Source organism: Haliaeetus albicilla, chromosome 22, assembly GCF_947461875.1.
Source record: "Haliaeetus albicilla chromosome 22, bHalAlb1.1, whole genome shotgun sequence".
Classification (NCBI taxonomy): domain Eukaryota; kingdom Metazoa; phylum Chordata; class Aves; order Accipitriformes; family Accipitridae; genus Haliaeetus; species Haliaeetus albicilla.
Genome location: NC_091504.1, coordinates 21,546,266 through 21,574,094, shown reverse-complemented (window position 1 = coordinate 21,574,094; position 27,829 = coordinate 21,546,266). Strand labels below are relative to the sequence as shown.

General features: G+C 38.5%; 1 protein-coding gene across 4 annotated transcripts in view; it reads right to left on the bottom strand.

The window, feature by feature from the left end:
* The window catches only part of SDK1 (sidekick cell adhesion molecule 1), a 419,203-nt gene that overhangs the window by 157,771 nt on the left and 233,603 nt on the right, over positions 1-27,829 (bottom strand). For all 4 annotated transcript variants that reach the window (XM_069810300.1, XM_069810299.1, XM_069810302.1 and 1 more), the window contains 2 exons: positions 1,381-1,492; positions 235-425 (listed from right to left, as the gene is read on the bottom strand). In XM_069810300.1, coding sequence (XP_069666401.1) covers positions 235-425; positions 1,381-1,492 — 303 coding nt within the window. The remainder of the gene's footprint in view (positions 1-234; positions 426-1,380; positions 1,493-27,829) is intronic.

Sequence of the window (27,829 nt, the reverse complement as noted above, 5' to 3'; positions counted from 1 at the left end):
GATTCAGAATCACATCAATGTTTAAAAAAAAAAAATCTATTTGATGAATTTATATTCATGGGGAAGAACAGCTGAATTAATTTGGAAGATAACCCTCCTTCACCTCCTTTGTTCTGTTCTCCGAAGAAAGGTTCAAATGTAAGGTCAATGAAATATTAAGATATCAATTTTATTTCCTATTATACCTCACTCCAGAGCCTGTTTTACTAAAAAACACATTGCCTTGAGAATTACCCATTATAGAAAGGAAGGCTTTTGCTCTTGCTGGTTCCTCTGTGCCGTCTCTCAATTTCGCTTCACAGAAGTACATCCCCACATCAGCAGAGGTTGGGTTGGTGATAGTGAGTCGTCTCCCAAAACTGCTAATGCCACTGGTTATTTTTACTCCATTTCTCTTCCAGGTCATGCTTAGTCTCTCAAGAGGTCTGCCAAGGTTTTAAAAACAAAACAAAACAAGAATACAACAATAAAATATATATATTAGAGAATAATCTTGTCTGCAAGATTATAAAATTTCTCTAAGTCTTCCTCTATGCCTGACATTCACTATTAAAAAGTAAATGCATATATAACTTCTACACATCAAGACTACAGACTACTCAGGTGGCATTATGCAAGTACAGCTAATTGATACAGCAATACAACTTAAGTGCTAATAATTTGATTTCTCTGAGCAAAAAGAGTAAATACCGCTATGGGAAATCAGCTGCCTAAGAAGTGCTTTCATTATAACTCAATTACCAAAACAATATTAATCATATCAAGAACATCTCTGCCCTCAGAGTGGAAAGCGAATCAGTTGGTCGTCTTATCATCCGAGGACCTCAACTATTCACTTCCACTGGAATTCAGTGCTATTCAAGGCCAGCTAGATGGAAACATAAGAGGAATGCTGTGAACTCTGCATTATGGTGCATTATGAAGAGCTGAGCAATAATCACTGTAAAATAAGAGCATCTGTAATAAATTACTTCATAGGACAGGCTCGCTAATTTATTTACTGAGAGGCACAGACTGTTCAACAATATCGCCCTTCATGTCAACAGGCAATATAGCCAAAATATTATTAACCACTAACATAACTTTTTCCTTAAGACAATATCTGCCGGTCGAACAACACTATACTTCTTTTCCTTACCGTGTGAGTAACAGGTGGGAAAGTAACTCTGCCTATATCCTTATTGGGCCAGAAAAATCAATATGTTTAATTCAGTAATGTCGGACAAACAAGATTATTCGTAAGGTTACTCTGAAGAGCAAGCATTCTGCTTCAATCATTACATTAATAAAAAAAATGAAAATAACTTCCTATGTCCTTCTCAGTAAAGGACAGTGCATTAAAACTGGATCTTTATAACCCCCCTGCGGCTTTTACGATACCTTGCATTGGCCACGCACTCCAGCGTGACTTCGCTGCTCCCTGCTACAACGCTAGTATTCTGTGGAGGGATTACAATGACGGGAGCTGCCGTGTCAGACGGGTCTATGGCACCTGCGTGGGCAGAAAGAAACCTCGTGAAGACTCTGCACATCTGCAAACGGCGAGGACTGACACATCGCAGGCAAAGGATCTTGTCAAGCGACGCAGCTGCAAACTTCACTCTTCAACCTCACCATGGATTTTAATCTCCTCATTAAGGGGAGATCTTCAGCATGGCCATTTTTGATGGCTTTCATTATACTGTACAAACACGCTGTTTCAATATACCCAGCTTGGTATCATTCAAAACACATAACTCGCAAGAACTACTCCCAGATGGAGTGCAAGGGCCATTCTCAAATAGAGAGCAAATAAATTAAGCATCCTAAAGGTTTTCTATTGTTGAGCACTTTTATTTTTATCAAACACTTGCTGACTTATATTTTTAAGACCTTTTCATGTTTTGTTTAATCTTACCACTTCCATACCATTTCAAAAGAGTCTGCCAATACTCATGTTAGTTCTTTAAAAAGATTTTACACACTGGGGAACAAATATAAAATTAACAAAGCAGCATATCACAGCAACTTCAATCCCTTTTTCTTATCAGGAAAGTAAATAACCCAAATCTGCTATTCTTTTGTGAGGCATCACACTGTAAATAATTTAGCTTATGCAACAGTCAGCAGACACTTAAAAAATGGTAAAAAGGCTGCTTGTAAATTTTCTCTGTATACATTTAGTAAGTGAATTAAAATACCCATGTATTCATAGGTACTTTGCTTCAAGCAACTCATTTGGGAAAGAAAAATTAGCTATTTTTTAGCTTGAATAACAGAGTAATAAAATTTTCTAAAGATACAGAATCCAATAAACAAATTATAGAGAAAAGTAATGAAAATAAAACTAAACTGATGGAAAAGCAAGCCAGTTCATCAAACGTTTTCTGCAAAGGAGGCTAACCTGTGCCCATTAAGTAGAAAGTGAAACTGGCAAATGCAAGGTATGTACCCTGACATTCTCTTTTAAGATAATTCCCTAAAGCATAAAAAATGGACAGAAGATTCTTTGCTTCTCTTGTACCCAGCATGCCAAAAGCCCCTTGACATTAGATTTCACTTGTTGGATAGGCAAAGGTTTTGGCAATGGGGCTCAAAGTTCGCGAGGTTAGCAGATTTCTGAACTAGTGAATGACCAAATTTTTACCTTTTGACATTTTTGTAATTGATAGCAAATAGTGTACTATAGGAGATAAAAGCGTGTAGTATCATTTTAAAACCTTAAGAATACCACCCACACTTCTGAATAAATTCAAGCATCCAAGGATAGTACTTAAGGAAGTGGTAAGCAGATACTTATTTCTTCCCATAAATATGCTCCGTTGACCTGACACAGCATCTATATGCAACTTGCATGAGATCCCAAAACCCAAGCTTTTAGTAGATTTCATTTCTGCTCCACAATATTCCTGGAAATATGATGCTATCAGGTAGCAACTCTACCTTCTAAGAAGATTTCCATGGTGGTCTTAGAGGTATTCATGGTGGGAATTTTCCAGATAGTAATTGAAAAAATAGAAAACAAGCTGCGATGAGATTAGTAGCTTGTTACCGATAAGACGGAATAACCTCAGCATTACTGTTCACCTCTACTTCTGCATAAGATGAAGATTTACAACAGTAAATGCTAAAACATCAACAAACAAGTTACTAATTTGGCAGTAATCATTTCTTATCTACATCTGGAAAAGGGGAAAACCACTTGTTTGACTTATCAGCTCCCCTGAAGAATGGCTCAACCCCACTAAAACCAGCCAACGAAGAGAAGCCAGCGTTGTTGTAACCCCTAGGAGTTCACCACACGCGAATGGCTCTTTGTGCAGCGAGCAGATAAGCAGGGGAAAGAGAAGTGCACGTTACTCTGCCTGCAACCAGGAAAACATAAGATTTCTTTGACTTTCTTACTGACCGTAACAAGAATCTAAACAAAGTACGTGCTTATTTTCATTTTGTACCATCGCTGAAAGAAATCTATTAAAAGCAGGCTGCTGATAAAGATTTTGAGAGAGTGAACTAATATGGATGTGATACAGAGGGCTCATCTAAATGGTTAGTGCTTGGTTTCTAAGTAATATCCCTACAAAGGTCAGCTGCAGATGTAACAAGCATACATAGAAAACAACATTTCAAAGCATTATCTAAACCGTACATAAACAGCATGCATATTGCTATTTCATATTCAAAGACAGTGAAGTTTCCCATTGCAGCACAAAGAAAACTACTTGCCATAAACCACTGGCCTCAATCCTGCCAAATAAAACTCAAGAGGGACATTCCCACGGTTCCTTTTGCAGGGGGCAAGTTTGCAGCTTTGTTTTGCGGCTAATCAAAATATCAAAGGAGGAACTTGGTTTTACTTTAGAGTAAAAGTCTCAATAGGGCTGTAATGTGGGATCTGTGTGTTGCCCCATCCTTTCAGAACTTCATCCTTTTGTAAGAAACCCATAGGTTGGAATATCAGAGTAGCCAGGCTCCTAATCTAGCTAAGGAGTAACACTGTAATTTTGTTTTGATGATGTGACACAGCAAATCAGACTTCAGTTGGGCTGTGGAAGGTAGAGAGTTTCTCAAACAATCAGATAATGAAAAACTACCCAGACTTTCAAAGTTTCTTATCCTACCTGTCAATAAAGCCACTCCATCCCTCTCCTACCTCCTAATGCGCTACACTGACATGATTTTACTTGACTGGTGCTACACTAAAATACAATGCAGAACGTCATTTTTAGTAAACAGACATTTTCTTTGAAAATCCTTTGTAGAAAACAATTGAATTTTTTTCTCCTCTTCACTGTTTACTTCATCAGACTTCTTGTCCCAGTTTCCTAGGGCTCTGCTGTTTCCTTCTGGCTTTTCATCACCTCCTCCTCCTCCTCTGCCTCCCCTCCCTCAGGCAGCTTCTCTGCATTCATCACTGACCATCTCCCCTCCCTGCCATGCCATAGTCCCCTATAGATGCTTCACAGTATTTAAGAACTGCTCAACTTCCCATGTATCCTTTATTTTAATGACTGAGCTTCAGTTTCTCTGAAGGAAATATTTATTAAAGGCACTGAAATGGGAGAGCAATACAAATGCATACAAGTACACAGTTATAGTGAGATGCATTTGCTAATAGGGGACCACCATTCCCACCCATATTCTATCTTTCTGAAATAAAAGATCTTCCTTCCTTTCTATCTGCCTTTTGAACCCCTCCTCTCGGCTAAGAAAGCAAAGCAACATTAGGGAAAAACACTGACCCCAGAACTGCAGCCAAGGGATGCCTCACTACTGGACATAATAAGTCTGCGGGGAACTCGTAGGAAGCTGCAGAGACAAGGCTGATCAGCACTGAAGAACACTTAAGGGATGTGCTCTTAAATGTTATTCTAGCCCTTAATAGATGACTGGATGGAAAGACTGCCACAGGCAAGAGTCCTAATCCAAACGGGGACTTTTCTCCAAAAAAGAGCACACTCTGCTTTTTTTTCCCTTTTTTTTTAAATTGTATCTATTTTAGCCACAGCACTCACAGTATTTCCAATCTTCCCTTTGCTTTAAACCTTCTTATTAGACACTGTATTAATTATTACTGGTATCTACCAGGGCCCAGTAACTGAAATGCCTTCAGGACTGGCCCCAACCAATTTTTGAGGCTTGATTATCGTAACTCCAAAGGCTCTGACTCACGAGTGGAGGGAGCTTATCTTGGAGCTGTTTCAGTGGTTCCCGTCCCCAGCTGCTCAGAAAGCAGTTGGTGAACTGCTGCCATTTACAGCCCAAAATATTAAGGTAAATTGGCATCAATATTATTTTTTCCATATTAGACTTTTTTAAAAAGGAGAAAAAAGATCAAAAAAAAGAGCCAAACTCCCCCCCTAAAAATAGAAAATGGAAAAGAAGATCTAGGGTTTTTCTCTCTGTCTAAACATAAACTCCTCTCCAGACTTTGGAATTCAAGAATCTGGCAATCCTGCACAAAGCAGAGATATATTAAGGGAAGAGAGAAAAATAAAGAGTGAACACCTCTTGCACGGTCTATTTGTTTTTATCACCAGTGGCTGTATACGACTGCACAATGCCAATCTTGGATCACACTGAACTTCCCCCTTCCCTCCTCCTGTCTGACCAAGAATGAAACCCGTCCCAAGTGGTCTATAACACAAGGGGTTTTTTTAATACTGACAAGCTGTAGAATTTTTAATCTGTTATATAAATACAATAATTATGGAGACTGGCCTATCATCTCTGAAAAGACAGTGTTTTTATCTCACTGCATATATTGCTATGTAAGGTACAGGGAATTTTAAATATAATTTACAGTTGGTAAAGATCAGAGACTTTATCAAAGCCACTTGGGTGCTTAATTTTCCCAACAGAGATGAAATCCCACTTGGGCCATATGACTGAAAACATAAAAGGTGCTTTCCCCTTCAGCAATGTATAAACATTAGGTTCTTCCCCAGATTTTACATTACAGCATGCAAAGTTTATCTGTATCTGTGTTTGCGGTGCAGAATATTAAGAGTATTACTTCAATGGATGCTCAAATTCATCTCAGAGAGATATGGGGCAAACCAGCCTTAATAGAAGGTGAGAGCAAGTGTTTATCTCTTGAGAAGAAGTAATAGCTTGAGTTCAGACTTGGGAAAAATTAGAAGTCTTATTTTTGAGGCTTGCTTATAGGTCCCAACCCTCTGCAGACACTTAATACAAACAAGGTGACCATGGGTAGCAGGAGGGAGGATGACCTAAATAATCACCCAGATCACCCTCATTTACTTAGTACGGGGTAGAGCCTGGAACGTGATGTTGACTGCTAGTCATTCCTACCCTTAGTTTTAGCTACTACTGCAGTTACTTCTCAGTGTCCTGTTTTCAGGGAAGAAGGGATCCCACAGGAATCAGTATGCAAAAATGAATTTACTTCTTCATATCATGAAATTTGTCTATGGGAGAAAAACACTTCACAGAAAAGATCACCAGCACACTACCCTCAAGCTCACGGAGAAATTGAATACTTTAACAGAACTTTAAGTTATCCTGGGAGAAAAAGATTAGAAAACCTTCACCATAAACTTCCTACAGACTTTCAGACTTGCACAGTATGGAAAAATGCCTTTGCAATTACTATGCAGGATACATGCAAAGCTTCATGTTACCAAATTATGGATACCTATATTAGAAAAAAGCAGAATAGGAGATGAGTCAAATACAAATAGCAAAAATATTACATATAAATAGTTCAACATTACGGCATCAGGAATGTGCAATCTCTGCCTGTGTAACATGGAATATGAGAAAAGAGGAGAAATGACAATCACCCAGCATCTCAGGATTGCTCGAGGGAAAAAAAAAAAAGACCTTACGAATACAAACTGCCTAATGGAACAGATTTCACTTTTTCCAGGTACAGCCTGCAGATAGTTTGGGTTATCAACCCATAATGGATTAATGCCCCTTTCCCTTTTCAGTACAAGATACACAACAGGAATTGGATCCTGATCAATAATAGATTAATTTCCCTTCCCTTTTGCAGTACAAGATGCGCTACAGGAACTGGAGCCTGATCAACAGACTAGCAAATGCTGACAACCACCTGCGGGCACAAGAGAGAAGCATTATGCAAATAATAAAAAAAGTGTATTTCTCAATCATAAAACTCTATCCTAAAACATGGCTTGTCTTACTTGTTCCCTACTTATTAGAGCGATTATTAACAGGTTATACAATAGAAGAGCATTAAGACAATAAAAGCTACCACTTCATTTTTTCACTTTTAATCTAGCAAGGACTGTATTCATTTTCAAGAAAAGGGAAATATGTGATGCTGCTGTGCACTACTGTGCACTGTACAGGTCTCTGCTCAGATTTCTAGATGTAAAGAAAAATAACAGACTTCCCTGTGAGGACTCTTGGTCACATTTGTTTAGTTTGATGAATAACATTAAAACTCCAGACAGTGTTTTTTTGAGTCAAAAGTACATATGTATAAAATAATTAGCAATCTAATGGCACAGAGTTGGTGTATGAAGAATTATGACTTTTCAGTACCTGAGGATATCTTAAGACTCCTCAAACATGTACATATTAACATACTTTCTGATCTTGAACCTTTGAGAAACTAGACTCTAGCCTCAAAAAAAGTAAACAAGCAACAGCATAAAAACTTAGCTTTGTAGATCAAATTTATAGGGAAAGCTGCCTTGTTGTTTGAATCAATCACAGCAAGTGAATTCTTATATATACAGTCCTCATCTTGATCCACACATCAGACATGACTACATATGAATAAAACACAAGATAGGAAAAAGGTTTACAAAACACAACACAAGCAGAACAAGTGAACAATCTAGGGCAGTTATATTTATTGACTCAATATACTCTTGCCAATGTGACTAAGCTTTGCCCACATCAAATCAAACACATGACTCATTTCCACTACAAGTAAAATTTAAAAAAAAAAACCAAAACAACAAAAAAGTGAATAAAATAATAAAAACCAGAACAAAATCCAGCAAGTAGATCACAAATTAAATACCCAGTGTATGTATGAGGGGGCATATGGTAAAGAGAAGCTATTACAAGATTTCATCAACAGCTGTTGAGAAAGCCTTGCATAAATTAATCTTGGCTGAATTGCCCATGTCGTAAAGCAGTGCCCGAAAACCTGCACTCCTTCCTTTTCTATCCACCCCTTCTGGGCCTGTGGGATAGGCTGTATATGTTACAACAGTACTTCTGATGCATTTAACTTTGAAAAATAAAGTTACCCAAAGAAATTAACCTACAAAATGTGTGATTTACCCAGTCAAGCTTGCAATTCTGCAAGCAGTTCAAAATGCACTTAACTTCAGGTACTTGGTGGTTGGTTTGAAGAGAGTGAAAATACTTACGTTCCTAGTCCAAGCAGATATATAATATTACAGAAAGACAGTCTTAAAGGAGAAAGTGGAAAAAATATATTATGCAAAACGTTGGCAAGAAGATATTTAATGTGTATGAAGCTTCCTGCTAACTGTGTTTGGAGCAGAGGGCTAGAAAGCACCTCCTGGGTCAGCCTAGTTCCCTCTCTCTCTGATGTCCCACCGTGCAATCCCGTTTCCAAATGTACTGGGGCTTGTGGTAAAAATATTGAGGTTTTTTAACACCACTTTTCTGGTTGGAAAGTTTCCTAGAGCTTTGTTGTTCAACCTGTTAAAACCATTCCTAATTTCCAGCTTAAATGTATTCATGGCCAATGTACCCCATTTGTTCTTCTGCCAAAGCTGTCCTTTAGCTTAAATAGCTGTTTTCTCCCTCTGTGATGTTTATGTCCAAAGTATTTATAGAAAACAATCATACTCCTTCACAGTCTTAATTTTACTTAGCTAAATAAGCCAAACTTTTCTTGTCTGACAAGTTTGAAAGGATTCACTGAAATATATACAAACAAAAGAATAGGAGCAAGGGTAAAAAAAAAAAGGCAACACCCCCGCCCCCCCCCCCAGTATCACACCATCAATGTTTCCAAATGTTTAAACAAATAACAGCCACATTTGTAACAGCTTTTTTTCCCCTTTGTAAGGACTTTCACACAGACTACAAGAGCTGTTAGTTTTAGCCCTAGGGAAAGATTAATGGAGAACTCAACTCTATCCACAAGATGACTTATACCCTTTTGTGTGTAGAAACTACAGCAAAGAAGAGCTTTATATCTTTCATTAGATAAAACAGAGCCTAAAATACAGGTTGAGAAGCTTCTAAAACCTTGTAGAGAGATTTTAGGGTCTATTCCTTGGCATAATGAGACATGGAGGCATAAACACAGTTGATTTACAAACAGAAAATGTGTTGCTGGTGGTGCAACACTGCAGTGCCCAAGGCGAGGAACCACCAGCGGGACGGTTCACGGTGAGACAGTGTCTCCAGCTTGTCTCTCACCAGTTCTGCTCCATAGACTGGGACAGGGATGTGAGATCTGCCTTTTTTTTTTTTTTTTTTCCCCCCTCCTGATTTTGCCCTTTTTTCTACAGGGCATTAAGTGCAGGTGACCCAGAAATTGCTATTTGGAGGCAAGTCCTCCACAAAACAGACTTGTTCCTCCTCTTCTCTACTACCGGAGGTCTACAAACCCACTTGGTATTTTAGGACTACTTCAGAAATAAATTTCTAGTGTTGTCCCATGTAGTTTTAAGGAAATTAAGCCACTGCTTAGTTACACAGCTCCCTGTGATGATTCAGCAGCTAAATTCAAAAGCAGACCAAATTTCTGCTCCAACACTCTGAAATTCCCTTCTCACAACTCCTTGTGCAAAAAGAGCAATTTGGAAGTTCAGTCTCTGTCACTGACCTGACCTTCCCCCATGCACAGTGAGGGGTTTCTTTCTGCCTAGAAACTTATCATCCAGCACATCATTAGAGCTTTTAACATGAAAAAATATATAGCCTCAAGCTATTCTAGCTAAAGAACACTCAGGTGGCTTTTCAATTCACCAGATAGCTTTAATATCGGCTCTATAAGTGGATAGAGTGTGTAATCTTATTCAACAGCAGTTAAAAGGGGGGGAAAAAAACATATCCCTGGTCTAGCAGTGGAATCTATTAGCCTCAGAGTCATCTTCAAAGTGATGCAAAAGGCAACAGGTAGAGCAGCCCAGTGCAGCCAGCCGGCAGGGCGAGCGGCACCTCTGCAGTCGGCATCCAGAACCTTTGGGTTTTTAGCAGTATAATCCAAAACATGCTTACGTTTAAAAAGATTTTAAAATAACTCATCAGTGGAAATGATTTTTAAGAGGCTGTATATTTTTACGATGCACTTTAGCGCATCGTAAGAGAAGCATCCTTTTAAATATAAACAGGCGTGCATTTAGGAGGAGGAGGAAACAGGTTTGAGGGATCTGGCAGCGGCTGCATGGATTTCTGCAGCAGACAGCAAGAGTCACTTTCTCCCGAGGACAAAACCAAGCTTTTAACAGCTTACAGCCTTGGGGCTTCATGGATCTGGATATTTACCAGTGGCCTTCTTAATAAAGGTAAATTAAGTTAATAAACCACACATCAGTAATTGGACATTAAATAAACTAGAACTGTCAGTTAATCATAACGTCCAGAAATGCAAAATTCAGGGGTGAGACAAGAGCTGAGAGAAGAAATGAAGAAGGAAAGCTGAGCTGGGGACAAGGCTGTGTTACAGGACTCAGAGAACCACTGCTATTGCAGATGCTGGAGTTCTTACCAGCAGATTCTGGTTTACTGTTAAGCAGCAGGAAAGAAAGAGAAATGAGAGACAATAAAATGCTGTCCTCTGTTTTCAAATGTATCTGTGTATGTGGCTTCGTTTTTTTAAATAAATGCATTTCTTAACTCCTTACTTTGGCACAAATAAAATCATACAATTGACAATCTAGTTGCTCGTTCTCCTTTAAACTTGTAACAAGTTTACACATTCTTCTACTTAGAAATGAAAGGGTGGTAACAAACAAAAAAAGAGAAAAGAGGAAAAAAAAGAGCCGTTCTCATCTATCCTTCACCAGACTTAAGTAGAGAAAAGCATCTGCAGTGACTTCAGGGGAAATTATTTAAGAAGTGCCTTCAAGAATTTATTTTATGACAACAACAATTGAAGCACTATTTTCACAGGGAAGATTTAAGATTAAATACGCTCCGTAGAGCATAAACCAAATAGGTACGATTGATCATATGTGAGTTTCTAAGATCTATTTCTTTGTAGCATTTTTTTAAATGAACCTGATGTTGTGGTGCAGTACATTGGAAGCAGACACTTGCCCATATATACTGATCCTCTGACAAATAGTCCTGATGAAGCTAAAATTAATTTCAGTTAGGCTCCAAGTTTAAAAAAAGTTGGAATTCTCTAGCATCAACTTAGATTCAGAAGAATGCTATTAAATACCTGGCAAATACATGAAAATAATAAGCATTATTGGATTTTAGATATTTCCTTAGGCCTGGATATCTACTGTACCTGGCTGCTTGTTTAAAAATCTGTAATCTTCCTGAAAGATTAAAGAAAAGAATTTAAACCTGCCGTCACTGAGAATAAGCAGAAGACAAATCTGAAAGTGTTCCCCAGTTGATCTGTCCTTCACAATGAAGGAAAGGGCTTTTGTGTCACAGAGATTTGATGCCAGTAAACGCATACAGGCCACCAAATCGGCCATCATTATCTAAAAAGCGTACATAAGAGACACTCACTTAAAGCCATACAAGTACATTTTTGCAGTTACTGGATAAGCAAGGTGTTGATCAAAGCTTTCTCCAGAAAATCCAATTTAAGAGCAGGGATTAAAATTCACTACATATAAACACCTTTGAACATTAAAAGAAAAAAAACCAAACAACCGAATTTAAAAACCTGTCCTCAGATCCTAGATGCTACAGGCACGGAACAATTTAAGAAGGCTTGAAGGAGAACACTTCTACAGATATTTACAACATTGAACTAAATAGGCAGTTTGGTTCTTTGTTGCTGAACTACTATTCAAACCAAGATGCACTCACTGAACAGCATTTTTAAGCTCAAGGTCAACTCTTGCTGCATTCTATTTTTATATATATATGAGAAACATGTTTTGGGATCCAGATTGCTACCTTGCTCCCAAAGGTCTGCTATTTCCAAGTCTTTACATAAAGAGAGCAGATCTGAAAAACAAGATACCCCACAGCCTTCTTCCAACAGCTAACTCAACTCAACATATGGAATGACTTGTCAAAATAATATTTTGAGAAATAGGTTATCAGGGGCCTCAGGTCCACTCCATATGGTCTAAAGTTCTCCATCCCCCTGACCATAACGTGCTACTTTGTCCACTTTCTTCTATAAAGGGATACAATCCTTAATAAAAGCAGAGTTGTTCAGGTCACAGACATTCAGAAGCAAGTAAAATTTCATTTATATATTTAGAGTACTGTAAAATAAAGAAGCGGGGCAAAACCACTCACACAGCAGAGCTCAGAATCCAAAGAAATATTTTTCTATCAAAAGAAAGAATTTTTCTTCCTCTTTATAGCATAGATGTTCTTCTAAATAAAGTGCAGCTTTCCCTTTGCAGCCTTTGTGATTATCAATCTTTGGTTATTTTATAATATAAGGTTGCCTCAGACCTCAGCAGGGAGAAAAATACACATTGCTGTATTTCCTCTGTAGCAAGAACAAAACAAGTGTGAAAGCAAAGAATGTTCCAAAAGAGCAAAGAATAACCCTGCTAAAGAAAGTCTACAAACTTATTCATTCAAAAATAATTCCTCAGATGGATAAGCATTTAATTTTCTGAAGTGAGAATAAACCAGTGTCTCTCTTCTCTGGAAGATGGAATAGGTTTTTGTATCTGCCTATTTATACACAGTACAGAAATGCCTTCTCAGAGAACGCTGCAAGTACTGTAAAAAGAAATCTAAGGGGAAGTTATTACTCAAGGCTCTTTGTTAGTATTTCTGCAGCATGGGTAGTGTCAGCATTGTTAAAAATAAATTGTTAGTCGTACCTTACTTGGCCAGTACAAATGCTGTTTGCATTAATGTACTTATAATTTCCTATCTGCTGTTCCCAGATAAGAGAGGAGTTTAAGAGTATGATGTCTTTTCGATCTTGCATTGACTTCTTCCCCTCTCCAGAAAGGGCTGGGTCACTGTTTGCAGCTGTATGGATGGCAAACAGCCTCTCCTGCATATGACAAGGACTCATTGCTTTGATAGTGAAAAACCAGAAGCTTATTTCCACAGGGTGCTCTTGTCTCCCAGCTCATCCAAAACTTTGCATTTCATGCTGCTTCTTATTTGAAATTTCTATCATCATAATATGACACTAGGATGTCACAACAGAATTACAGTTAATAAGGAAAATTAGGGGGAATAAATGAGAGATAAAATGAGAAAGTGGTACACTAGGAAATGTGCCGTTGTCTAAGACATGAATTTATACATCGTTGAGATACAAGTGACATCTATTTCATTTTGGTTTAAAAAGAAATACATTCACCCCTAGGTTTAGAAACATACTGTCACTTTCCAAAATGTCCTTGGGTTATCAGTTTGCAATTAATTGGCAACGTGTGATTAGGCAGAACACAACAACATTGTTTAGATTTAATCAACCCATTTTATTCAGACTTGCCCCGAAAATAACACTTAACAACACGATTCTGCTATCCAGATGGTAATGGGCTGTGTTAGTGCAGAACTATCAAACATCAGAGCAACTACAACAGTACAAAAATGTTGCAGGGTCCACTTGACAACAAAACATTGTCGCTTGCCTTCCCTCATACACATACCATCTCCTAAAAGTACTTACACAGAATGAAGAAGGATGAATCACTTCACTTACATACACACATAAAACGCATTTAGGTATGGATTAAAATTATACTAAGCAGCTAAAACGAAACTGGAAGCCAGGATGGGAAATGCCGGCTGTAGCTAGCACCTGGTCCCTAAATTCTGTAGGGGATGCCCATTCGCCTCCAGTGCAGAGCTAGTTTTGCCTTGTTCTGCTTCGTGACTTCTGCCCGGCTTTTTGATTGTACTATTAGTTCTGCAGACTCAGTGCATTCATACCTATCTTCAGCAAAAGAAAATGCTACATGAATAAATCACATGTAATATCAAAAGCTAGTGCTGGCCTCTCTACAGGCTACTGGAAACACCCTATGGAGTGTCACATAATTGATTTATCTCCTCTCCTCTCTTTCAAAAGTAATTATAAAGAAGAGATTAAGGTGTGCCAGACCATTTGGCTATTCGGGAGCCAAAGAATTTTACAGCATAGACCAAATTTAAGACAATAAAATGTGTTACCTACTGAACCACAAAATCTCCGAGAAACCTCATAAATACAAGCAGCTTTTCAAAATAAACTATCATCTCTCCCTCCCTACTGCCTCCAAAGCCTGTAACCCCAAAAACAAAAAACCTGAAGAAAACAAAGCCCAGTGATATATAAAAGTACAACTGAAGCATTTTTGGCATTTCTCTATCACTCTTAAAAATAGTAATAATCTTGAGCTATTGAAGTTGCTGAAAGAAAATAAAAATCAATGCATTTTCACTTAGCGCTTTTGGAAAAGAAAAAGATTACTTGGTATTTCAGCAAAATGCTTTAATGCAGCTTTGTAACAGAGCCCACCATAACTTACAAATAAAACTCTTCACACTCAAGCATTTACTGCACCCCAGAACTTGATACTTGGAAGGGAATACAGGCAAGACTGCATTTCCCAATGTGAAGTGGGCAGAGCACTTACTGGTACCAGTATTGTGTCCAGGCTACATAACCTGCAGTGTTCTGGGACTCTGTAAACAGCTGCCCCATGCTCTCATGGGGCATACACATAAGACAGGGACTTTAGACATACCTACTGAGGATTTTATACATGTAATAAAGCAATTTATTTCACACAACGTGGAAATTGCCTTGGGTTTATGCTTTCCTTGATTACCACTTAAGCCTCAATCCAGCAAGCAATGATGCACAAATTGAGATTGGGGTTTTGTTGTTAATTGGGGGGGGAGGCTGTGGGTTTGGGGTTTTTTTGTGTGTGTGTCTTTCTTTTTTAATAACATAAATGGAAAAATTTACAAGCTTCAACTTCAATGTGTACCCAAAGCTCTAGAAATGTGGGCTTTTAAGTGTTTCTCTGCATTTCCCATTTTTTTGCTGGTCACAAATTTTAGGTTTGTAACCATGTGCAGGATAAAAATGACCAGATTTCTGATAGACATTAAGAGTCTTCTGCAAATCATTTTAAACTACTCAAAGCTGTCTTTGGAAGTGGTAAACAGTTGAACTTTCCCTTAATACAGGCAAGGTGAACATAAAATCGTACATTTTATAGTGAATCACACGTATCGCATATAATAATTAATAGCAATAGCCAATGTAAAAGACAACAAGAAAAAATAGCACCTTGCAAACAAATCTGTTTCTTGTCTCATATAGGAGAGTCACCAAAAATGCTTTAAAACAAATGTTTATAAATGCCAACAATTTTTCTATTGTTTCTGATTCTTCTCTATGCATACAAATGCATAAAACGTAAAACCCAGCAAAGAGGTAAAGTGGAACATTTAAAAAAGCTGATTTAATTCTGCACAAAACCTTTACTCCTACCATTAAAAAGTACAATTTATTACCACTGGAAAGCATAAGGAGTAGAAAGTGCTCTTGAAAAATAATAACTGCTTCTACCAGCACACCAGAGACCTCTACAGAAGATGTAGGAACCATTATCTCCATTTTACATGTGGTGAAAATGAGGCAAGGACAAACATTACTGAAATGAGGCTACAGCAGGTGAAAGTCTGACCTGTTTACTATGACCTTTTAACATTTTAGGCTATACTCAAATACAAGATGGAAAACTTTTTTTTTCTTTCCAATCTCCAACTGGAAGAAGAAGATGCTATATAACATCCATAGGGAACTTGCAAGCTCTGAAGCTGTCTCCCCTTCTCACACTCCCTTTGCAGGTCAGCTCTCAGTTGAAAGATTTGTTAATGTGATATGGCAATCTAAATTAAATTCTACTGCAAATTTTCAGACAACGCTGGACAGTTATTCACCGCATCTCTGGTCAAGAGCAGACAGGATAGGGGAAAAAGACAGTGTATTCTCCCAGGTTTTATCATAGGCGATGCCAGTATGAGAATAAAACAGGCAATTTGCATTTCTCAGAGTTAGTGTTTCAAGTTGCCTGCAAACTCTGGCACATGTGATCACACCAGTTTAACTGAGCTTTAGCTATTATAAGCATTACATATGAATGCCTAAACCCTAGATCATAATGTACGTTAAGGCCATTCAAACAGCATGTTACATTCTAGAGTTAAAAATCTGCTTTCCTGCTCCTCTATCTCTACAGTAGTTTTCTGCCATATCTTTCTTTTGTACTTTATCAAACAGATCAAATGTATATAGTCAACATATTTAAAGATAAAAAAGCCAGAATGAAAACCAGTCTGAAACATCCCAGAACATGGATGCAGTCGGTGGGTATTTCTGCCGTTAGCGAGTGCTCGCACTCACTGCCTGCCCTGAGACCGAGCCAGCAAAGGAGCCCGGGGCCGGAGGGACCGCTGTGCTCACGCCTCTGAACTGGGTCCTGCCAAGATGCAAACCAGCAGCATCTCTTTGCCTTTCCAATTTTCCTGTGAACAAAGACCTGCTCAGTGTCACACGCTCAAAAAATCAACTCTTGGTTGCTATTTACTTCCACACAGCAGTTGGAGGAGCATCAGTCCCAGCTGGAACGTGGGCCAGCGCTGCCGAAAGGCCAGCACTGGAGCCCGGAGTGCACCAGCAGGCTCTGCGGCCTTTTCCTCCCTCCTGGGTGTCACTGCCTGCCATCAAGGTCAGGTCTGACATGGCGCAGCTGGCTAACCTTGGATCAGGCTGCTGGGAAAACAACTAAATTGTGAGAGTTGCGTGAGAAAGAGCTGCGAGAAATCTCATCCGGGTCCTCCACCCGTCGACAGAGGAGCTGCATCTAAACTCAGGACCTCGGTCCTTGCCTGAGCAATGTTGTAGGTATGCTGGCACCCAAGCCTTGTACCTTGCTGACCTGACCTCCTGGCTTTAGGTTGGACCTGCCCTGTCACTATGGATTTGTCCGGTGAGGACTGTTGGGCATATTCCTTCTTCAGACAGCGTAGGGCTGGGTCCCGCGTCAGGGAGGACCTTGCTGCTGCTGCCCTGCTGTCACCCTCGGCTCCTGACTCTCCTCTTGCAGACCAGCTTGCCCCGGCTGCTCCCTGACAGCCGGCATTCAAAGAGCAGGCTCGGGATTTGCCACTTTCACACGGTAGCAAGGCAGGTTAATGTATTTCTTAAAATCTGAGACCATTAACTTATTGCTCAGATGTAGCTCTATCTGTAACCACTTGGATTAGAAGCTCAAAAAAATTAGGTACCGATGATGAAAGGAAATACCGCAGCATCACAACACACACATAAAAATAAGGATCATCTACCTGACCCCTGAAAAAGCCTAAGCCTGACCCTTGATAGCCAATGGCAAGTGATATTTCTTGCCTCAAAGAGCATTCTTCTGAAAACTAAAAAATGGTTAAATGAGATGCTGGGTAAACTGCTGTTGCTTTGCCTATCTTTTGAGTGTATTGCTGTCAACAGCTGGATGAGCGCACTAGGTATAACAGGCTGGGTGGACAGGGCTACTGGCGTATCACTGGTAAACTACATATACTAGTACACTATATTCTTCAAAGATAATTTATATTAGGGAAGTCTCCTGGGTAGGAATTCAATTTTTTTATTTGCACACAAAAATGGTTTCTGAAGACATAACTTAGGATGAGTTTGTTTCTCACTAATCACTTGATTACCACAACCAAAAGTTGGAACTGGGACAAAAGTACTTAGAGCTTAAATGACAGATGTCATCCCATTTCTGAGAGGATGTTAAGGGATATTCGAGAAGGGATATGACTTTCTCTTTAGAAAGAATGAAAACTAAATTGAATTTTCTCTCTGTAACCTTTATAAATCACAGTTTCCATTTGTCTGTGGTGACAGATTCCTGTATTTCCCAGAGGAAAATACAATTTTCCTTGAGGAAGGGGAAGCAAAAGAGAAAGTGAATCAAAATGTTTTCATTCTTTCAGTTCTTTCAAGGACCACTTTCTAAGGAAGCAACTTGATGAATTCATCCATACGGCTGCCCTTTCCCAGGGGTCTTGTACTTACAGATGTGTCTGCAGTGTGGGATTAAGTTCCCTAGGCCACCAGAAAAGAAAAGGGACACAGTAAATACATTAGTATTTAGTACATCACTCTTTAACATAACTTTGAAGACTTGATTCAGCAATCCATCAAAAAACTATTCCTTCTAATGGAGGAATATTAATATGAATTCGATCTAGATGTTCTCCAGCCCTCTCCAGATGTTCTTCTGGCCACTGAGTTATTCCTCTGCTCACTGACAGAGTTCACACAGAGCTGTCTCAGTGAACACACGCATGCATACATCTGCATACATTTGGGCAGCTTTAGGGTGGGGTTTTTTTCTAGACCAAGGACTAAGAAAATCAGAGAGTAAGCAATACCCTGAATGCTGGGGATGCATAGAATGATCTGTCGAGTTTCATAAAAACTTCTCCCCTTCATGAATGCCCCTGGTTTGGGAGGAGAAGACTTTTTGAAAGACATGTTACTAACTTTTATAATGAAAGCTAGAATCCTCAACGCTTCTCATAACATTACAGGAAAAACATCCGAAGATGAAAAGGCACATTCAATTCAACAAAGCACAAATATATGTTACCCTTATTTGATGATCAGCTTCAGGTTAAACCTGTCTGCCTTGAGACTGGAGATTAATAGTGATAGCTTCTTTTAATGACTGTAGAAATGCCACAGTGCCTGCCAATAACAACTTGAGCAATGAACAGGTTGCTACAGAATGTATTGTTTATGCACCAGTGACTGCAGTCTCTATACAGAAAATTTAATAGACCCTTTTTTCCCTCTCAGCAAGCTTATGTGGTTGGGGATTTAGAACTGCATTACTCCTTATGACCTGACTTATTTATCATGTCAATCATAGTAATGATGTGTCAAAATTATCACAATTCTGAAGCTTTCCCTTTATCATCATTTTGGGAGTGTTCTTTCTCAGCATTATAAGTACATATGACAGAAGAGACATCAGAGGCATAGATTTCATGCATGGCTCTAACAAAATCACAGGGTTAAATAGCTACTTCTAGAGCCAAAGCACCATGGAATAACTTCTTCCATTTTTCTAATTCAGTTCTTGTAATAGCAGCTAGACACACAGCTGCAACTGCAATTAAGGAGAAAAGATGGGGAATAAAACTGCACAGAGTCAATTGCCAAAGGTCAAATTAAGATGCTGGAATTTGCAGGTCCTGACCCACCTAACACCATGCACTTGGCCTTCTGATACCACCAGTCAGATTTAAAATTACAACTGTAGCAATTAGTAAGACTGAAGAATTAGACGAGCGGGTTACTTATTGGTGAGATTGTCCTTCCCTGTCTAAGCAAAAAGCTTCGTCAAGGACTCCAGTTAGGGAAGGGAAAATAATGCAGATAGAGGGATTTAGCCCTTGCTGATACAGAAGTTTCAGACAAGTGTTCATGCAAGGTCACAGCCAGGCTGATGAAGGTGACTGTCTCAGCAGCTCAGGTGCAGCATTCCTCAGCACAGATTTCTGAACAAAATACCGGACTGCATCAACACCAGGTTATTGACTCAGAGAAATTAAAGGATGAGAAATAGTTAACCACAGGAGTTCTGTCAGAGGGACAACATATATTCTTTTGGTTCAATTTTCTAGAGCCTGAGGTCTGAAAGAGATGGAAGCCTCTTTGAAAGGGTCTGGACAGCATTCTAAATTTCATGTACCATAAGTTTCTCTCAGTCACAGAAGATTAATTCACCATTTATTCTGTAGGCTAGCAAGAACTCAGAAAGCAGGTAGTGTGTGCTGTCCTGGAGGAGAGAGACAGCAAAACCCTCTGAGGCTTGTAACTGTGGCTGAAACCATTTTTAAATGTAGTTACAGTCAAAGAGAGTTTTAACAAGTTTGAATGCACACCTAACATCGTTACATCCTGAAATACGGATTGTCTAACCAGTAGCCTGCGTTACAGCATAATTTTTGCTACAATAGCTGTCTGAAATGATACTAAACCCCAGCTAACTCTAGACAGGTTGAAAAATACCTGTCAAGTACAGTTCCGGCAGCATCACCATGAAGCCTGTTTGAAGTGTCCAACCTATGGATCAGCAAAAATACATAGCTTAATAAAGACTATTAAAACAGAAACAGCTTGTTCTGTGGAAACTCTGATGGAGCTGCAGAACACTTGCCGCTGCATTACAAGGGTGAGCATGTCTCAAAGGACCCTAGAATCAATAAAAGAGAAATGGCATGGCCCTCCACCAGGTAGAGGTAAGACAGACAGGTCTACAAAATGAACTGACAACGGATGGCAAGAATTGCTTAGTTAGGAGAAGTAAAGCTGTAGGAGCAGTTACTCACTGGAAGGAGATTTAAGTTAAGCATATAACCTAATGTTATTCCAAAAATAATTACAAGCAAGCAACCCTAAGCAAGATCTCAAAAAAAAATTATTTCTAAATAAGTTAAGATTTGGGCTGGAATAGAATGAACATTTCACAATTTAACATGTGTAGAGTATTTGCTGGTACTCTGGGGTGCTTCCTTTGGAAAATAAATTACAGTGCAAAGGCATTCTCATATTGCAGATTCACTGGACTTTCAAACCTCAAAACCAATCCATCTTCACCTCAGGGAAACCCATCACCTTAGGGCACTTCTCTGAATATTTGGGATTGTAAACTTCCAAAGATAACCAATGCAGACCTGACCACCAACTTGCCTACCACATCTTGTCACCCACGTACTAACAAAATGTTTAATGTAGTCATTATTTTAGTGTCTAGGATAAGAAAGGAAATCTTGGAACTACATTTCCAATTCCCAATTAAAAGATAGATTTTCAAACCTGCACTCACAAAATTATATTCATTCTCACATGCAGATACACACCCTTGTAGAGAAGCCAAGATCTGTTCTTTGTCTCTGTACAGGTTTAGAACTGCACACTACTAAATATAGGCATAATGGGTCAGATCGTCAGACAGAATATTTTTGTACTGATCCATTTAAATTCAGGAGACAAAGTAATTTATTTTATCTTACGATTTTGTGTATATCTATATTTGTATATAAATCCAGTCATGATAACTCCATCTCTTAAAGAAATGCTGTTGTCCAGAAGTGAAGGAATGGTTTGCCGAATGAGTAATTCCTGACAGAAAATGAGATTTGTTCAGAACACTGAGAGGAAGCTGATGAGCACTACTGCTTGGTTGGAGTTTTCAGGCTAAAAGTCACAAGCGCCTGCTTCACCGGAGAAGAGTTCCCAAGGGCAAAAGCTGGTGAAGACCCACAAGACTACCTGCTGCAGAAAGGGTCGGTCACCTTTGGAATGTGACAGCAGAATCGTTAAAGCCAGGACATGAGACCACAGGCCTTATCTTAAGGTATAAATCCAACTTAAGGTTCATGGGTTACAAGAAATTAAAATAAAGTCAAAATAAAGTTCAAAGGGAAATCAGTCTAGACCTGCCTACAGCAGTTATCTCTTCTCCTATGGCCAGAAGAGTTTGAAAATTGCTGTCACAATTATGTGAGAGAGAGAGAGAGAGAGAGAGATAAACCCCATATACATTTATAAAACTGCATTTCAGGGTTCATATCATATGATAATTTTATGGCTAAGAAAATACCAGCTGGCCGAACAACTGCAGAAATGCATTTTAACCTGCTCAGTGGCACACACAAACACCCTCCCTCTTTCTTTCCTTTTGGAGATGTTTGCTAATTTGACAACATGCTTTAATATTCGTAAGGTAGTAACTGTAACTGTGATAGCATCAAGATCAATTTTCATTACTGGTGCCATGATTACCTTTCATTCATACCCCAAGACAGCCCTTCTAACGGGAAGTGTTTGCAAAACAAGTTATACTATCATATATTTGTGCTTTCTTGGTCAAAAAGAACAGCTGGAGAGTTAACTTCCAACAGACCTCAATCTTCTTTTAAAATTGATTTTTGCAAGTGAGAATTGTAGTCTTACTGTTTCAATACCTTAACTGAGAACTGATAAGGTTGAAACATGTATCTCGATCTACTTAAATAAAAGGTAAAATTAGCCAAAGTCTCTGCAAGAGTAGAATCTGTAGCACAAATTTCATCTAATTACTTTCCTGCCATTGAAGAGTCCTCAAACGTACTCTGGTGTCTCTTGTTCTGTTCCTGAGATACATTCCCAATTAATCGCTCAAAGACTGAAGTACTTCGGTGTTGTGCTCAATATAGGATATCTCAGTGAAATTTAATGACCTATTATATACAGAAGGTCAGATCAGATTACTGCATACTTTCATATAGCTTCAGATTAAAAAAATCTGTCATCAAAAGACATGCTTCAATATCTACAGAAACAACTCTGCAATATCCTCACCATTTCACGCTACAGCCATCTACAGCTAGACTGAGCACAACAAAAGCAAGTGGCAGTGAGGGTATCACATGTACCGCTCCAGTCCTCAGCCCAGCCCAGCCCAAGCCCAAGGCATACTCTGGAACAGCGTGGGGAATGCTCCGGAATGCCTGTGCTGTGTCTACAGGTACATCACACCAAAGGAAAGTCTATTATCTTTGCTGTACCCCCTGTAGTGCTGGTAACGGCAAATAAGCTGTGTCATATTTCTCAGGAATTTCCAAATAAAGTATCATTTCCATTATGAGCTCAGTGGACAACAAAAGTGTGAAAGTATTTCATGAGGTGAAAATAATATATATAAAATTCACAAAAGCAAGAAAGCTTGATGTCTTCCTTAACATCATATTGAGGCTGAACTGGGTTTCATGGTGGTTTAATCAATATAAACCCACTTTAAAAAAATAACATCATCTTGAGTGACTTAAATCTACAAAAGTGAAGAAATTAGCCAATCCGATTGTACGGATCATTTCTCAACGTTCCATTTAGCTTTTAATTACCCAACAGACTGTAATAGCTGCTTTGGAGCTATTACACTCCATCGTGTCAATTTGGCTGCTACAAATGCACAGCACAAAGTCCTCAAGCTAAAAATCATTATGAAATTATTGTTGAAAAAGATTGTTGGGCATGTGCAATAGCTAGCTTTTGAACTTCTATGTTTTACAATTTCTCTTTTTTATAAATAGCTAGAGCAATTAGATGCTGTTATGCAGCTATTCAAAACCTTTCAGTTTTGAGATCCAAAGCATTTCTTGAGTTATAGAACTGTAAAAATTCAGTTAAATTGGCAAAGTTCTGTTTGCAGTCTGTCATAGCCTCATATTTTCTTTTTACTTCTGTATACAATCCATTCAAGTCTCATTTTTTACATAATGTTCCATCAGATAAAACACCAGAAAATATTTTAGAAAGTAAATGCAAGAAAACTTTGAAAAAATCAGGTCTGCACTAGAAGCTGCAGAATACCAAGAAACAGATGCATGTATAGATGAACAAAATTCAAAGCATTAAGTAGCACACCCAGCCTTTCCTGGACACTAGATTAAAAAGGGAAAGAAAGAATTTAGGAACACGAGAATGCAAAGATAAATGAAGCTTCATGTAAATCACAAGCCTAAAATAACAAGGAAATTGTATTTGTGGGATTTGCAGAGAATAAGCAATCAAACGGTTTATGGATTTGAGAGAAAGCGAGCTGTATCTAGGTGAGATTTTCTCAGTTGTGCTCCCCAAATCACAGAAACTTCAGCTCAGAGCACAGAATAGACTCAAACTGGAATGGAGTCTTGTCAAGGACATGGACTAGGACTTCACAGAGTAACAGTTCATCAAACAAAATGAAACAGACTGACACTGTCTCAAAGATCTTGCAGTGCAAGTATAAGACAGAAGTCCTCCTCCCAAAGATGATATTGCCAAACAAGAAAGCAGAAGGAAATTTTTCAACTCTATATGACAGCATATTAACTTGCTGGATCATGCTCAAAGTTTCTTGCAGGCATCCCAGCACAGAAACACGTCCAGGTTTTTTGTAGTACTAATGAGACAAATTCACAGGATTAGGTGGGGGTTTTTTTCTTGAGTATAAGTCAGGAACAGCATAGGAATTAGCACAGGTGGGACTCTTTGAAAACAGAAGCAGCAGGTAACAGGCTGGCAAGTGGCTGACTGGAGCCAGAAGCTGATCTCTCCTTGCTGCCTCCAGGACAGGAAAGATGATAAACCACCTCAAAAGTGGGGAAGAGGGAGACAAACTGTGGGACACAAAACATGAGTGTAAACATCAAAGCCATACTGAAGATCAGCTTTCTGAAGTCTTTAGACAACAACGACAAAAAAAGCAGCATTGCAGTAATTGAAATATGAGTTAAGAGCTTCGACAAGAGTTTCAGATTTATTGGAAAGGCTGTATCATCACAGGACTATTAAAAGTAATAGGAATTTGTAAATAATGGATACAACATAAATACGAGGGATCTAGAAAGATGACAGAGTAAGTAATTTCTAGACACTGACATCCTTTAGGACAAGCAGCATGTTTATGTTCTCTGGGGAATTGGAAAAGAATGAGAGGAAGAGGTGTGGCAGGATCTGCAAAAACTGCTATGGCAAGATAAATCTGAGTTTTCAGAAGTGGTTGAAAAATGGCTGATAAATATCAAAGAGATTAAGAGGAAGGGCAAAAAAAAGATACCCCCAGAAAGCTGAAATAGGGATAAGGTGGGAGTTCTCTCAAAGAGTGATTAGATTGATAAGAAATCAAGCAAGGATGGTGTCAAAGAAGCAGAAGCAGTCAAGATTTCAAGAAGAATGCACTAAAGCATCAAAAGAGATTACTACTCCTTTTGTTATTTGAACTGGTGTTAAGGACCAATAGTAAAAAGCAAAAGATCAGGTGAAATAAGCCTCTGTACTATCAACTTTTACATAAAACTAACAAAGTTAAATATCTTGGATAGACTGTGTACTTAAAATAACAAGAAGTTTACAAATTTCCCTTTATTATTTCACTATTAAGACAACAAAGAAGAGCACAAAAGGTTTAGAGAAGAAAGGTACAGAAAGCAAGTCCTTGGAAAGGGCTGAAACACAGGACCTCAATTTTGAAATGGATGCAAAACCGACTAGCAAAGCATCGAAGGTGAAACGTGACTGTGGTGCCACAGAGAAACTTACTGAAATACTTTCATTATACAACATGGAAATTAATGCTATGAAAAAATTAAGGCATCAAAAGTTTTCATTCCTACAGCTGTGTATTTTAATGATGCTGACTGGCTTTATAGCATGCAGACATTATTACTAGCAAAGTCAGTTCACCAGAAAACAGAGGCCTTTGTAGGCAGAGAACAATTTGGGTGTCTGTAACTCTGCTTGAAAAACAATTTTTTTATAAGAGGTGGCTATGAAACGCTATTGTTGGGGAGTGAAGTAACAACACAGTATGATAGTCTATTTTTGTTTTCTCTTTAAAAATGTAAGAAAAACTAATCCTGCAATTCTGCACATTGTTTGCTGAACACAGATGCAAAGTACTGCACACTCCACAGAAACCTGCTGATGCAGCACAGTGCCAAAAAGCCAGGCACATAGCGCGCGTGGCATCTCCTACAACACAAAAAGAAACAGTTCTTCCACTGCTGCTTTCAGGAAAAATTAACAACATTCTTGGACAGCTTCTCAGCTGTCCAAAATATTCATTTCTACCAGTCTCCTCTCTTACTTTGCTTTCAAAGAAATTTTACCTCCCAGGTCATGTAGGTACAACACACAATTGGAGGTGTACGTCTGAGAGGTATCTATAACTAAAAGAAGAGGCTTAACGTCTACCTGTTATTAACAAGTAAATGTAAGGGAGGAAGAAAAAGCAAAATTACATCTCAGAATATAAGAACAATCAGCATCTTGATTATCAAGCATGAAAAGGTGCACAGCTCAATACAATGGACAAATATACACAGTGAGATAGCCAAACTCTTATTAGGCTGAATAGAGATGTGTTTTGAGTAACAAATACGACATGCAATGCTTTTTTAAGCCTCTACACTCCTTAGGTGAAAGTTAATTCAAAAAGGTCACTGTCAACATAGGAAAAACGTGTCCTTGCTCAAAAACAGCTCTTTAATGTTTGGCTATCATCATTTAAGACACAGGTTGCACAGACTGGGTTTGCAACTAAATGACACTTTTAAAAATTTCTTTCATAGAAATATAAAACAATACGCTTCTCTCACTGTTGTTAGGGCCTAACGTCTGTCACCTGATGCTCTCCGAGTTGCCAGTATACTGACACGTATATGAGATTTTCTCCCTGAGGTGTTCAGAAGAGAGAATCTTACACATTTCTATTCTCAGTACCAAGCTGAAGCCACAACTTTGAACTGATGTACCCTGGGAGGAAAGAGAATCTGCTTCTCACTCTCACGGCCAACTCAGGTCACTGTTTCAACCTGTTAACCTTGGAGGTTTGGCTACCAGTCATAAACGCCTAGCATCTCTTTCCTAGATTAACACTTCTACAAATATCCTAAATATTATCTTACTTTATTTTGACTTTAACAAAACAATAATTAAAGTTTTTGTGTTCACAGACTAGTTTGGTACATACTTTATAATATCAGTCACAAATATGAAAAAAGGCCTAGTTCAACTCTTTCAAATATTGTGAAGTTATTTCCAAAGATTTGGATGATAGTATAAAAGAACATCTTTCAGAAACTCTTGATTTAAATAAAAGCTTTTAATACTGGGGCATGATACCTCTTACCAGTGTCCATCTACCTGACCTGTAGAAAATCTGGCAGAACTATAGGATAGGTATGCTAAAAGATTCAGGTTTTTTTCAGAATGAGTACTGAATCTACACTCTGGATGATATTTTGGGATCTAGGAAGTACAATCCAAGATTGAATAGAAAATGGCACCACATGATATAATTTTAATTGTATTTTCCATAAGATCACTTGCTCTAGCATTAATGTTAATCAGTACATATTATGCAGCTAGATAAAAGTCCACATGAAAGTTGTGAGATGCAGAATCCCATTTCATTTCACCCCTTAAACTATTGTGCAATTTGTTATGAAACAGATAGCTAAAAATGTAATTACAAAAGTACCTGTACTATACAAAAGAGAAAGTAAAATGTTTCCTACCTATAATCTTATAGCATAATTAGGGCAATTCTGGATTACAAGTGATACACAAACCACATGATAAATAATGCACATAATTTTTAGATTACACTGCTGACAGCATTTAACTTTAGCACTGCTGCAAGACTTTGATCTAACATCAATATAACTGACTGCAACCCTTTTGCATAATTGCCATCTGTAGAAGAATCTAATTAGACCACGAAATATTAAAATAGTTTTAATGGTTAACATAAAGCTTCATGAAAACAATCACTGCTGGTTCAAGGACACAATCAATAGCCTTTAGTTTGAAAAATATTGTGGTTACAATTATAACTAGACTGGCATTCAATCCATCCTCTCTCCTTTTTCATAAAAATCAGTATCTTGAAGAATGTTCCTATGGCGCTACATGCACTGTAATTTTTCACTCTTTCTCTAAATCTCATAAAATGCGCTGTAGATGGCCCCAGGAGCAAACACAGCAAAGATGAAGTAAAACTCGAAAAGGAGCTGTCTAGTTTAATCTATGAATGTTCACAGCAAGGGCTTCGTGTAGAAATTTGTAATCAGGATTTCCACAAATGATGGTGGCAAGGTTTCATTGGAACTGGTGTTCTTGTCATCCGCAGAGCCTGTCACAGCA